At 39.6% G+C, this 14,538-nt stretch overlaps 1 protein-coding gene across 5 annotated transcripts in view; it reads left to right on the top strand.

The window, feature by feature from the left end:
• The window catches only part of nectin1b (nectin cell adhesion molecule 1b), a 137,884-nt gene extending 123,556 nt beyond the window's left edge, over positions 1–14,328 (top strand). For 4 of the 5 annotated variants that reach the window (XM_077611964.1, XM_077611958.1, XM_077611959.1 and 1 more), the window contains one exon: positions 10,194–14,328. In XM_077611964.1, the coding sequence (XP_077468090.1) occupies positions 10,194–10,430 (237 nt within the window). In that variant the 3' untranslated portion in view covers positions 10,431–14,328. Of the gene's footprint in view, positions 1–1,528; positions 1,716–10,193 lie in introns of all 5 variants that reach the window. The other variant, XM_077611962.1, reaches the window with a different exon arrangement.
• The last annotated feature ends 210 nt before the right edge of the window (positions 14,329–14,538 follow it).

The following is a 14,538-nucleotide window of genomic DNA, read 5'->3' as shown; positions in this document are numbered from 1 at the left end:
GCGGCTAGTCCTCTAAGGACCAACAAGATTCCCCTTTTTTTAAACGTGAGGAAAATGCAATTTTTCCAAGCGCTACTTGGGAGGGACTTGCAGTGCGCCGGCTTTTTTGCTAATGACGATTCTCCGGGGGCAAAACACTATCTGCCAATTCCCAATGCGAGGCGGCTGTAATTTTCCCCCTGATTGCCCTCTGCTCATGACAAATATTGCAGATATTTAAAAAGGCAGCCGGCGCGGAAAGCCACCGACAACGACGGCGGAGAGATGTAAATTATTAACATCCATTTTTGTAAAAGCCTCAATCTTTTCCCTGTAATCCTGCAAAGGATGCAGATGAAGAGCAGCGAGTTTGCATCCGTTCACAGAAGGCGCCGTAGATGCAAAATTCATATCTGTTTTTAATTTAATTGATCGCTTTCATAATTTATTAGATTCCTCCTACACACCGAGGCGGTGTTATTTGAATCAATTGTGAGGGTTGAAAATTATATATATTTTTTTTTTGCCCTGTGATTGCCGTTTGACTGCAAATAGAACCTTCATTTGCATTTTGCAAAACAAAAATTCAACTTTTGTTGAACTTTAAGAATATATTTGCAACTTCATTTGAAGGAGCAGACTTAAAAAATAAGAAGAAAACTTTTATCCTCTTTAAACCAAAAAATAAGTTTCAACTTTTGGGTTAAAACCTAACAAAAATTGCCCCCAAAATTTGCTTAAATTACAATCAAATCAATTGAAATGCCAAACTTTTCTAAACATCATTGTCTTTCAGATGTTAGAGGTTTTAATATAAATCTCATTAGTGTTTTAGCAACAAAATTGAAAAAACATGCTTAGATTAAATTGTGTTAAAAGTGCATAACATCATATTTAAACAATCGAAAGCCATTAAAACGCAATTAAATCACGACAAATCACGACAAAATCCTTTACTGTGTCACAACGAAATTGCAAACTTACTCTTAGATTGAATATTGTTTTGTGTTTAACCGCAACACAGTTGCCGCGAGAATAATCTCTAGATCGAAATTGTTGGAAACATGCTTGAAAACCGCTAGTCATCACTGACTAAATTATTAATAAAAGCTTGATTTATTCTCTAACCCTTAGCTGTAGTTCCTTTCTACATTGTGTATGCTTTTAACTTGATGGCTCTTTACACTGATGCACTTCAGATGACAGGTTGAAACCCCCAAAGATTGCCAGCAGGCTGAGTTCATAAGGGATTAATAATATGGAAAAATATGTATTTTTTTTCACTGGTCTTCAGGGTGTGTTAGCATGTACCAAATGTCATATTTTTCCCAATAAGAGTTGAACAAAGTGAATCATCGCGAACAGTTTTTAGATACGTTGAATGGGTATTCATGGACCTGGGAGTGGGCATTATGTACATTTTTAAATATATATATATATATTTAGGTGTTTTTTTTCATCTGGACTTGCCTCGTCAGGCGGCTTGCGGACCCTGCGCTCTGCGTCCTGGGTAGAACCTCACTCGCATCTCGCCCTCTCTTGTCTCCAGACCTCGGGCCACAAGGACTGCGAGGTCCAGTACGCGGAGCTGGATACTGCAGCCTTGGCCTCCTCCCCCAGCCCGCGAAGCTCGGCTCACTGCGGCCCCGGGGACCTTGTCGAGTACGCGACCATCCAGCCTAGCTCACACTAGCGCATGCCATTATAGGCCTTTCCCCTCAGACTTTGGCCTCCAGGTACACAGACCGATTCGCTCCTCCTTCTCCTCTTTGTCTTCCTTTTGGCTCGCACCGACTTCCCTCTTCAATTCTACTCACGGTAACACCCCTCTTCCACAACCGACCCCGCTGTCCACCTTCTCTTTTGGCCGTTTTCTCCTTTTCGGGGGCCTCTGCCGAGAGATGCCTTCCGGCAACCGTGGCTCGGGCGTGCCGTTTGGCCGCGTAAAGCGGAAACTAAATTCGCCAGTTAAACTAGGCGAGGGCTTGTAAAAACCACCCAGGTGGAGCCGAGCCATATTTTTTAAAGAAAACACACAACAAACACGTGCAATGGCCCAATTAATCTTGGAATCATTTCATTTAGAGGACAAACTGTCCCCCAACACCTCCCTCCTGAAATAACAATGGAACGGTCCTAATGATTCCGTTGCCCTCACGCCTGCTAAATTTCCAATCGCTTACATCACAGCTCATGAAAATATCTCATTATGTATCTAGCCTGGATGAAGCCGGCATACAAGTGCTTTGAGAATCACTGCTGTAATATTAATGTGGTAGAAATGATTAAATGACACTTAAGAGCAACGAGGAGCAGAAATGAACATCCTCATACATTTCTAATGTACCCATAACACTACAATGAGAGTGCTTTTTACAAATTGATGAGGTACTGAGACATACATTTGGGTGAGAAATACTTCCCAGGACTTAAGTCTAGTGAGAATAAAATAGGATAACAAAAATTTACATAAAATATTGCTATAGGCTGTCAATCACCAACTATTTAACGTTCCGATATCAATTATATAGCACAACTCACTACTACTACTTCTATAGCTCTATCTAGTGAATGTATAACACCCCCCATTACTACTACTACTACAGCTTCATCTAGTATTTGTATAACACAACCCGCCACTACTCCTGCTACTACTACATCTACATCTAGTGGCTGTGGTACTCGGACGTTTCGTCGAAAGACATTTGGTCCCCGGACGTTTGGTCGACCGGACGTTTGGTCGACCGGACGTTTGGTAGAACAGACGTTTGGTAGAACAGACGTTTGGTAGAACAGACGTTTGGTAGAACAGACGTTTGGTAGAACAGACGTTTGGTAGAACAGACGTTTGGTAGAACAGACGTTTGGTAGTACAGACGTTTGGTAGAACAGACGTTTGGTCGCCGGGTTGTTATTGTTGAAACCAGCTCTCAAAATTATAATCATGAGAGAGAGAGTTTTATATCTAAATATCTAGTATCAAAATATCAACAGTAAACTTTCTGTCATAATTTGACAGCGAGCGAACCCGGCGACCAAACGTCCGTTCTACCAAACGTCTGTTCTACCAAACGTCCGGTCGACCAAACGTCTTTCGACGAAATGTCCGGTCACGGTGGATGTATAACATATATTACCCTAATACTACTACCACCATCACCAGTGCCACCACCACCACCACCACCACCCCTACTACTACTGTGTCTTAAAATCCAGTGTGCCTTAAATATGACTTTGTTTTGAACATTTTTAAGATAGGCCATTCACTGAATGTGCGCCTAATACTCCGGTGTGTCTTATGGTGCGGAACATACTGTAATTGGACGTGAACATGAATGCATCCGAATCCCAGCGCAACCGTCTCCACGGCAACCCACAGAGTCGCAGACGAGTCGAGAGGGCTTTGCTGAAACAGCCCTTCGTTTCACATTCAGGAGCATTCGCCTCCCTAGGGGTGACATGTTTACTCAGGTGCCCCTTCTGGATATCGATTCCATAGCGTGTGTTTCATTTCTGCCCTAGCGTTGCACTGCTCTCGGTGTGTGAAGCCGGACGCCACGGCAAACCGCAATACTAAAAAATATTGTTCAATCGATACCTAGTATGTGACGGACTGACTGCTGTTCTGATTCAATACAGCTTTTGGAGTTGATATCATTAGACGGAAGAGGTGCGCCAAAAGCCCGCCACAGTCTAGGCAACTCGCCCGTGTACGTATATGGTCGGGTTGGCTCATTTGCATGAGTGGCCAACCATCTGTGTGACCACGTTTTCGGCCGCGTGCCCTTGGCAACGCCGAGCTCGTCGGTGCAATGGCATCAGAGCGAGGATGCCATTACATTGTGTCATGGTCCTCGTACTTTACGGCCGGCAGGTATAGCCTCAAGATGATATGTTATGACGACCCTGAACAATATGTAATTGTTGATTCGGATGCTTGCCATTTTTATCGCATATGATAGTTAAGCCACTGTTTTCCAGTGAAATGGAAACTTTGAGCAGATCAGGTTCGATGCATTTATATGACAGTCTGAAATCAAAACTAACGTTGACGTTCCTCTCAAGCCCAACTCAAGGTCCCCTGTCCAGTTTTTGGGATATTTCAAGTCCTTACACTACTTAAGGCAATTGCTGCTAGCCCAAATGGCAAGCTGAATAAAGAGTTGCGAGTCTGCCCAGGAAGTGATGTCATCTTGAAAGTTCTCGTTTGAGTCGTCCGTCCATTTTGACTCCGGTCTTGGTTCACATCGCTCAATCGAACCTCCGTCCTCGCGATCGCACCTCTTTCTTATAGCTTGACGTCACACAATTTCCCAAAAGTTCTTTTTTTGAAGTTTCCTCTTTTTGGAGTCTAGATTAATCTATAAAATGAATCAAGCGCCTGTTAATCGCTGGCTGATTGTGTGTTTTTTTTTAAATTGTCGCTTTGACAGACTTATTACATTATCAGATGTTTGGGGGCCGCAGTACTCCAAACTACTACAAAATGACTTCAAGGTGAGCCAGATTTCATTTAGATTAGAGGCTTGGTTAAAATGTATGTGCTTGATAAAGTTCCCTCTGGTCTCCCTGTTTGCTCAGAATTGGAAAGAACTTTAATTGGAGTGGGGAAGGACCAGATAGGTGATTTCCAAAAAGACAATATTCCAAAGGATGGACTATTGGACTGATATAATAAATATATATATTTTAAATAAAATAGAATCACATTGATAAAATTTATTACTCCGAATGTCAGCGGGCTGCGTTAAAATACATTTTATCGGCTTAGTTAGCTAAATCCTCCCCAGGTGGCTATTCAAGAGGTGCGGGTGGGGGCGTGGGGGGCGATATAAAAGTAATTCATGGGTCGTGAATCAAAATTGTGCAATTAAAAGGTATTGAAAGTTATTTAAATGAAAGTCCAGTGGACATTTCAGATTTAAATGTGGTTGTGTCGAGCACTCTTTTGTCGTTTTATGACTCTTGAAATCAGTGCGGGGCTGTAACAAAGGTGAAAGTATTAAAATTTGTTGCATTTAAGTGAGGTATTGTACTGGCAGAAATTGGCAATATTGTGGTTTGGATTTGAATTTCATCATCGACTTTCCTTTTTGACATCGTAAACTCATTCAAAGATGAGAGTTGTTTAGGAGTACTGCACCAATGAAAAGAACAATTATTGCTACAAGTTCAAAAACATGAAAAAAGCTTTTGAACGTGTATCAAAGTGGCGGCCCAGGGGCCAAATCTGGCCCGTCGCATCATTTTGTGTGGCCCGGGAAAGTAAATCATGAGTGCCGGCTTTCTGTTTTAGGATCAAAATTAAAATGAAGAGTATAGATGTATATTAAATTTCCTGATTTTCCCCCTGTTAAATCAATAATTGTAATTTTTTAATCCATTTTTTCTGTTTTTAGTTCAAAAATCATTTTGTAAAATCTAAAAATATATATAAAATAAAGCTAAAATAAACATTGTTTTAGATCAATACAAAACTGAATATTCAGTGCTTTTAATCCAGTTCTTTTAATCCATTTATTTAAAAAAAAAATCTAAATATTATATTTAAAATGGTCCGGCCCACATGAAATCGAGTCAACCCGAGTCTGACACCCTTGCTTTAGAACTTTTTTGAAATAAAGTGAAGCTAAACCTGCTGACATTAAAAGTCCTCAAATTCTCAGTCCATCTTTTTCAATAGTGTTAACGGGTACCGTGTTGAAAAGAAATAGTGATACATTCTGCAAAACATCACAACTGACAACATAATTGTGTCTTACTCCGTGTCAGAACATTAGATAATAGTCAAGCCTGGGTCATGTTCTTGCGTTTTGCTTGCGTTTGGAAAATTGTTGGCAGTCTCACACAAACCTTTGTTTTGGCCAATGTGAGTCCATCTCACCAAGTCTATCATTTCACTGTCAGAAAAGTAATAACCTTTGACAGCTGACTTTTTCTCATTGTGTTCTTAAGTATTGTTGTTTGAACTGCGTCTGGGAGAGGTGAGTTCTGTAATCGTGACAAGAGTGTTGAACATTTCAAAGGCCTCTAGAAATTTGCACCATTTGACCTTTTCATTTCTCAAAAGATCTAACCCATGCCTTTATTTCCAGTACTGTTTAAATTAGACCACATGTGTCAAAGTGGCGGCCTGGGGGCCAAATCTGGCCCGCCGCATCATTTTGTGTGGCCCGGGAAAGTAAATCATGAGTGCTGACTTTCTGTTTTAGGATCAAATTAAAATGAAGAGTATAGATGTATATTAAATTTCCTGATTTCCCCCCTTTTAAATCAATAAGTGTAAATTTTTAATCCATTTTTTTGGTGTTTTTAGTTCAAAAATCATTTTGTAAAATCTAAAAATATATTTTAAAAAAGCTAAAATAAACATTGTTTTAGATCTATAAAAAACTGAATATTCAGGGCTTTTAATCCCATTATTTTCATCCATTTATAAAAAAAATCTAAATATTATATCCAAAATGGTCCGGCCCCACATGAAATCAAGTTGACGTTAAAGTGGCCCGCGAACCAACCCGAGTCTGACACCCCTGAATTAGACTTTGGTAAAGAAAAATAAAACTAAAGTAATATATTCAAGCTTAATAATGTTTTGCTGAAAGATTTAAACTCTTCCAGGATACCAACCACCCCAGAAATAATCAATATAGCTTTTGGTCTGGCATGAACAAAGTTGAAAGCAATTTCTGTTGTTGACGGGCAAAAGTGTTTGCTGATGAGCACAACAATTGAAAGTCTGGAGTGAATCAGCCCATTATTCACTACAAGCCGCAATCCGGAGAACTTTGACGGTCTATTTTCCATCTGGCCTCGCCGAAAGTGTCAAGATCTTTTTAGGGAAACGTTAATGAATCATTCAAGTTATCCATTTGGCCCTAAAAGTCAGAAGCTAACTCTGTCTGATGGAGATACCAGGAACTATCAGCTTCAATTCATTACCAACGAAGAAGATCTGCATTCTCTTACTCCCTGGCTTTATTAAACACTCCCTTTAACTCCAACAAGTTACAAAGCCCAAACAAAAACACGACACGTTCCCATCAGTAAATTCAACACAGTTCCGCTGACTAATGTGCCGTCGTCACGTCGTTGCAAATGAATTCTCTTCTAATTGAAAACGAGTTTGTTTCACTGCAACGTGGTTTGGATTTCTCGCTCGCGCAAACAGAACAGCGGGGTATCACATATGCTGATTCCAATGTGACAGTTTTTCAAAGTGCTGCCAGCCACCACTAACTTCATTTCTTGTTGCCGTGCAGTTTGTCAGCTTGTTCTTCATTTTAACCCCCCCCCCGTGTTTGGCTAATTAGCCTCTTGTCAGAACCTTAACGACTTGGCTGACTTTGACTGTGCCAAATGTTTTCTCTGTCTGGAATGTTTCTTTACTTTTTAAGTTCTCCCTTGTTAGGCCTGCCCCAAACCCCCTTTATGTCCAACTAACAAGCTCCTTGCCATCCTGCCTTGTTTGTGAGCCTTTTACTCTTGTTTTTCTTGTTGTGAATGTGCACTCGGTACACTTTTCTTTCTCACCGTAGTGGCATTGAATGATCCGATTTTAGTTAATTAGACGTCTCTTGCAGTCAGTGACAACTATTCAGTTAATTTATGATATAGTAACATTTTATAGGGCTTTTTCTTTTGGTTATTTAAGAAAATATGACCCTGGAACCATCACATTTTGGGTCAAATAAACCATAATATTAAGATTTCGTGTAGCCTGCACAACTTAAAAAATAATGGCCAATAGACTGTTTCCAATGATATATTTTGGCATTATTTAATTTATACATAAAATTTTAATTTAATAAAATAACTAGAGGAGCACAAATAGACAGCAGATTACAGCCTGAGCCATCTAGTTCAAAGCATTGCTTATATCTGACCTTTGACCGAATTTCTTTAAATCAAATCAAATATGTTAATCGTTAATCAAGTTATTGCGAAATTCCTTTTCTAACCTCTATGACCTTTGACTCTTTATGACCTTATCGCCCCAAAATGTAATCACCTCTTACCCCATATCCCACATTTGTTTGATTATCTCTTGATTTGTCCTTATGTATCCTTAAGTCAATACATAACTAATACATAATCTGCATCTTCCATAATTTAGGAGCAGTTTTGCTTCATCTATCGCACAGGTGTCAAAGTGGCGGCCCGGGGGCTTAATCTGGCCCGCCGCATCATTTTGTGTGGCCCGGGAAAGTAAATCATGAGTGCCGACTTTCTGTTTTAGGATCAAATTAAAATGAAGAGTATAGATGTATATTAAATTTCCTGATTTTCCCCCTTTTAACTCTAATTGTAATTTTTTAATCTATTTTTTCTATGTTTTTAGTTCAAAAATCATTTTGTAAAATCTAAAAATATATTTAAAAAAGCTAAAATAAACATTGTTTTAGATCTATAAAAAACTGATTATTCAGGGCTTTTAATCCAGTTATTTTAATCCATTCAAAAAAAAATCTAAATATATCTAAAATGGTCCGGCCCGCGTTAAATCAAGTTGACATTAAAGCGGCCCGCGAACCAACCCGAGTCTGACACCCTTGGTCCATTGTCAGCAATGGCAGTAGTGAGTTAATAACCTTTCTTTTAAATGCAAGCCAGTTGTTTAGATTTATATGTTGTTGTGTTAACTGTTCTCTTGTGATTTCTCTCCATGAGAAAAATGTTTCCCTCACACTGACTACAGAATGCCACAAGGTGACAAATGAGCCAAAAGATAATCAATACATTGCGCCTTTTAACTGTTTGACTTATGAATTTATGTCTTCCCACGAGTAGATTTTTCTGAGGCCATTTAACTTCCCGCGACTTAATATCAGCCGCGGAATGCAGACGGCTGCTGTGTTGACTTGGATGCGGCTCGTAGCATGACATTGTTCATCGGTGAAGTCTCTTAATCCCTCGGCCAAATTTATACCACGGTCGCATTTTCCCATTTCCTTTCACATGGAATCTTTTCTGCTTCTGGCCTGAGAAAATTCACCAATCCGGGGGACAAAAAGCTACAAGATAAAACCCATTAAACATATTCAGGATTGATGTCTATGCTACACACTTTTGAGAAACCTGGTGTTAATATCACCAGCATACATTGCAGTTTTTCACTACGATATGATCTCGACCTCGCTGCGTCATAACGAGCAAATCCCGAGCGGAGGAAGAATCAAGTCTCGCTCTGGCGTGGAATTGCGAGCGTGTTCCTCTGGCACCAGACAAAAATGGAGGCCTAATAAATCTTCCGGGCAGGTGAACGTGCCTAGGGACGGGTGGGGGGTTATGTTATTTCTACAGTCAAATATGTGCGTGCTGGAGTGTGACATTGACTAACTACACTACTCACAAAAAGTTTGGGTTACTCGGATTTTAGTTGAAATTTGGAAATAACTGCGGTACGCTCTACCATTGACTACAACGTACTCGGACGTTTCGTCGAAAGACGTTCGGTCGAACGGACGTTTGGGCGAACGGACGTTTGGGGAACGGACGTTTGGTCAACCGGACATTTGGTCGCCAGGTTGTTACTGTTGAAACCAGCTCTCAAAATTATAATCATGAGAGAGAGAGTGAGTTTAATATCTAAATAGCTAATATCAGAATATCAACAGTAAACCCTCTGTCATAATTTGACAGCGAGCGAACCCGGCGACCAAACGTCCGTTCTACCAAACGTCCGTTCTACCAAACGTCTGTTCTACCAAACGTCTGTTCTACCAAACGTCCGTTCTACCAAACGTCCGTCCGACCAAACGTCTGGTCGACCAAACGTCCGGGGACCAAACATCTTTCGTCGAAACGTCCAGTCACGGACTACAACAGACGATTGATAGTCTTCCAATACATTTGAACTGGGAGGGAAGGAATGGATGATTAAATTTATGGCAATAAACGAGCTAATATATTCCCTTTCGTTAGTCGCAGATACCATCCTATGTTTATATGAGCTGGCTGACCTGCCAAGAAAGTTGTTTTGGCCAAAACGATGACGAAAAATAGCTGATGTCCTTCATGTTTTCACTGTGCCGTGCTCAGCCTATAAAAGATGTCGAGCTTTACAACAAAGTTTACTTCTGTCAGGAACCGGAGCATAGTGTGCATTTTGTTCAAACTCCAATACTCTCAAATTCATCTATTCGCAATTAGCGCCATTTTTGTAACCATAGTGAATCTGACGCCGTGCTACTTCCTTACTCTTTCCTAAACAGGACTCTGGGAACCATCCGGAAGAGCCATTGAACCCGACTGATTACATGAGCCACCAGCGTGACGTGGACCACCTGCCCGAGTGTCAGTCCCCCGTGGGCCCGCCCCACCCTCCCGTCACCTTCCTGCCGCAACACGCCTACGCCCAGCCACCCTCCAACGAGCCCATGTACTCCAACACTGGTTTCTCCGCCCCCGCCGCCCCACGAGCGACCTTCCCTAAGGAGCAATCCGTGTGACGCCCCCGGCACCAGTAGAAGGCACCGCCGAGCCCCCGCCAGTCCCACTTGTTTCCAGCTCGTCGTTTTCTACCTTGTACAAGATAAGTTGGCCGCCCCAGATCTTCCTCACTGTTTCCTAGTTGATATTGCTCACTTGATAACCTGTGAACGTTGACTACACCGCAAAACTCTGTCTGTCTCGGTCTGCGACTTCCAAGGGCAGAAGGCGTCCGGAAATGGGGGCAAAATTGGCAAGTGGTCTTTTGCTAACCGTGTGTGTAAACCTAACCTTAGCCTTAACCACGCCTAGCAGACAGTCCACATCCAACCCTGATCGTAACTTTACCACGCCCAGTCTACAAGGCTTCTAGTGGGAATTAGCGGAAGCGAGTTTATTTTTAAGCGCAGAAACTTAGCGGAAATTGGGAATAGTGCCAATCTGTTATGCGTAGGAATATGTTTATGTAACAACCTATTTGCATTATCATTGTTGCTTGGCGACTTATTTTAGGAGCGTGATTGTTAGCGCTTAGTTGCAGCGTATGGCCAGACATGCCCCCGTTACCGGACGCGGCCCGTCTTGCAACCCGCAGACGGACACACTTGGGGAAATAAGGAACATATGAATTCCTTGACGTGAAAATAGCTGCCAGCACAACACTTAAATTATACTTAAAAAAAATTAAATCTAGTAAACTTAGCAAAACAAAACAAAAAAGAACACATTGACTTAAAACTTATGGGCTATAGAATTCTTTCAATGTATGTGCTTTACTAAACAACTGATACATATTCACTTCATTTCTGTGCGAAAATAATCTCAATTTGTTTTACTTAGTTTAAGAAAACCTCATCTTAAATGCTTAGAAAAAGTAAGTATGCCACGAAATAACTACTTGGGTACTGAAAAACTTAAGATCTATTTGATTTAAATCCAAGCATGAATGTCAGTGAGACAAAAATATCAAATTGGCAAATTCCTGCGAATTGTGACACTGGCCCATAGTATCACTTCAACATTAGCAATCATCCATTTAATATTTCTAATACAGCCATAGAAAATTCATTCTGAAAAATTACCGTAGGTGAAGCCCATCACTGAAATGCTTAATGATTGATTGCAGAATAACTTTGAGTTTTTGAAGTGTAGCTTCAAGCTATTTTAGCATTTTATATTCCTGTACCAAAATGTCTTCTTCGCTAACACATCACTTGCTTGTTGCCAGTTTTTTTATGGTCACTACTGTTTTTTTTTTTTTTTACTCAAAGTTCTTGCTTGCTTTCTCCCAGATGTTAACTTTCATGCAAAATTCTGGTTTAAGTAACAATATGGGAAATTTCGAAAATTGAGAATACATAAATGACCTTATCCATACTCAGAAGTAGATCTAATAGTATAAGGAAAACATCTACGAAATTAAACCTAATGAGCATCCTTCTACATTAACATTTTGACATGATATAATCCATCGTTAAGATGTTTTTGGTTGTAAAAAGGCTTGACCATGGGAAAATATGTTTACATGAGAAGTGTCCACTAAGATATATCAAAAACACATATTTTGCCTTGATGTGGTCTGTTTTACATTTTGCAGCAATTCCGTGCATTTCATGAAAAGTTCTGGGAAAAAAAGGACACGATCGACCGAGCAGTTTTGCGTCACGGTGAACTCGACCATCGCATGACTGTTTTTGACGGACATTTTGGCTCGTTAGAAGTGAATGTCAGCATGTTTAGTTACGAAGAAACACATAGATAAAAAAAACTCGGACAAAAAGGGCTTGCGATGAGAGAATCCTTTCGTATTTCTCTAGTTCCATCTGCGCAAGTGTTTCTTTTTGTTTATGTAAATACATATTTTCTAGTAATAGCTGCCAAAGACACATCAATCCATCTCCATTATTTAACGTAAAGTATCGACGATACCGAAGACCTAATACAATCGTTCCTTTTCTGATGACAATCACTCTCATCCAGTTTTTAACATATTCTTATACCGAGGTACAGATTTTATATATCAAAACAAGGTCAGAAATATAATAAAACAATCTCCAGGAACATGTACTGCTGCCACACCAGAATAAAAAGCTCGACATTACGTTAAAATGGTTAAGCTACACGTTTTAGCATGATAAATATCACTTTAAAATGTGGTCCATTTCATGTTTTAACGTGAAAATTTAAACTCATTTGTCGAATGGGTTTAAAGTCAACTTTTAAGTTAGTAATTCTCTTCATTTCCCACTGAAAGTTTGCCACCTTGGAAATTACCTGGAACTTGCAAGGCCAATCGTAGACTTTGCCATCTAGCAGAAGAGCATTTCATTGGCTTGCCTATCATGATCCATCACTTTTCTAGGGGTATTGGATCAATTCTGATAGAAATCTCGATGAGCTGTCTCCAAACAATGTGGTTGGGAAAATCACCAGTCCATTTGAGACTGGTTTCCACTGAACAGTTCGGTTCTGTAAGTTACACAGTTTAAAAGTAGCATTTTAAGACAATCAAGCTGCAACAGGTCCCCATCGGCAATTGAGTTGTCTTTTCTTCGTTGTTAATATGTTTCAGTCGTCACTTTTGTGGTTGCCGGAAGTTAAAACACAGAGTACACACAATTGTTTTTTTTCTTATCGACAATTGTAGCATTATAACGAAATAAAAAATCTTGTCCGCACATTAGTGATAACTAGTGGACTAATAAAACGTACAATTTTTGCTATGATTTGTTATCGTCTGTGAGCATTTACGAAAAGGACCAATCTTTAAGGCATCCTGTAGTGGCTAAAACATACAATTATTTGCCAGGATTTCACGTTATTTTGTCACCAAGCTAACTGCCAAAGCATATTTTTTTGCTACGGTTTCATCGTCTGACAACATTTGCGAAGTAAATGTCAAACTTGAAAGGTACATTAGCGAGGTTTGACCACGTATTAAAATATCAAATTTGTCGCCAATATTTTGCGTCTAAGCACTCCGAACCGAACTTTTCTGTGGAAACGTTGCTTTTTTTCGTAAGAAGAAAAGCCTGTGACTGTACAGAAGCACTTGATGTCACTCACTGTGACGCCACATTGAAAACCTTACGTAAAATGTACGAACATAAAACCTTACGTAAAATGTACGAACATAAAACCTTACGTAAAATGTACGAACATAAAACCTTACATAAAATGTACGAACATAAAACCTTACGTAAAATGTACGAACATAAAACCTTATGTAAAATGTACGAACATAAAAGTAAAGATTACACAACCCCTGTCGACATGGCCAATTTGCTTTTATTTTGCTGCTCGTCTTCTTTGTTATTTTGGTCCACGTCCGATGTATTTAAAATCGAGTACATTTGTGTTTGTGGTAATGTGAAAAAAAAAACCTTGTTGAAAGTAATTTTTCGTAAGTGGTGCTTCTTAAAAGAATGAGATGTAATACCACTGAAACACAACATTGTCTTCTATTTGTGACACATAATTATGATAGCTATGATGATGATGATGTACGTATATGTAAGTATAAGGGTTGTTAAGTAAATATGCTTCAAGTGGCATTTATTTGTTCGTCCCCCCAAAAAATCTCAAAATTTTAAGTTTTTCTTGCCGCATTCAGTCCTGCAAACGTTTTAACTTTACCTCATGTTTTTTTTGCTAGGCTCTATCCTATGCATATTTATATATCTACACAGGCCCACACACCTTCCTCACACTCTATTTTTTAATTTTTTGTGAGAATAACACCCGCGTAGATACTGGAATGATGGTGTCATGTGAAATTCTAACGAAAGAAAAAAAATGACCTGTTTTACTTAATTTTATGATCATGTTTGCTGTAAATATTAACGTATCGGATGTGTGTTTAAAAAAAAATTCAACTTAAGTCATGCAGTTTAAAATTAAACCTCACAAATGACCCGATATGTTTTGTGGTTGTTTTTTCTTCATTTTGAGAAATGAATGAAGGAAAAAAAAATTGTAGTCAGTTGGTTCGTTTTCTATTGTTTCCAAGGGAACAATTGTTGTAACCGTGGCAACTGTGGGAGAAAGTCTCACACAAAGTACTCCTTAAATTTAGCGTCATTAGCGACATCTAATCGTGTAACTATTTTGGTATTTCTGCTGCGAATA

This window comes from Stigmatopora argus, chromosome 10 (genome assembly GCF_051989625.1).
Source record: "Stigmatopora argus isolate UIUO_Sarg chromosome 10, RoL_Sarg_1.0, whole genome shotgun sequence".
Lineage (NCBI taxonomy): Eukaryota > Metazoa > Chordata > Actinopteri > Syngnathiformes > Syngnathidae > Stigmatopora > Stigmatopora argus.
This window is presented reverse-complemented; position numbering and strand designations above follow the sequence as displayed.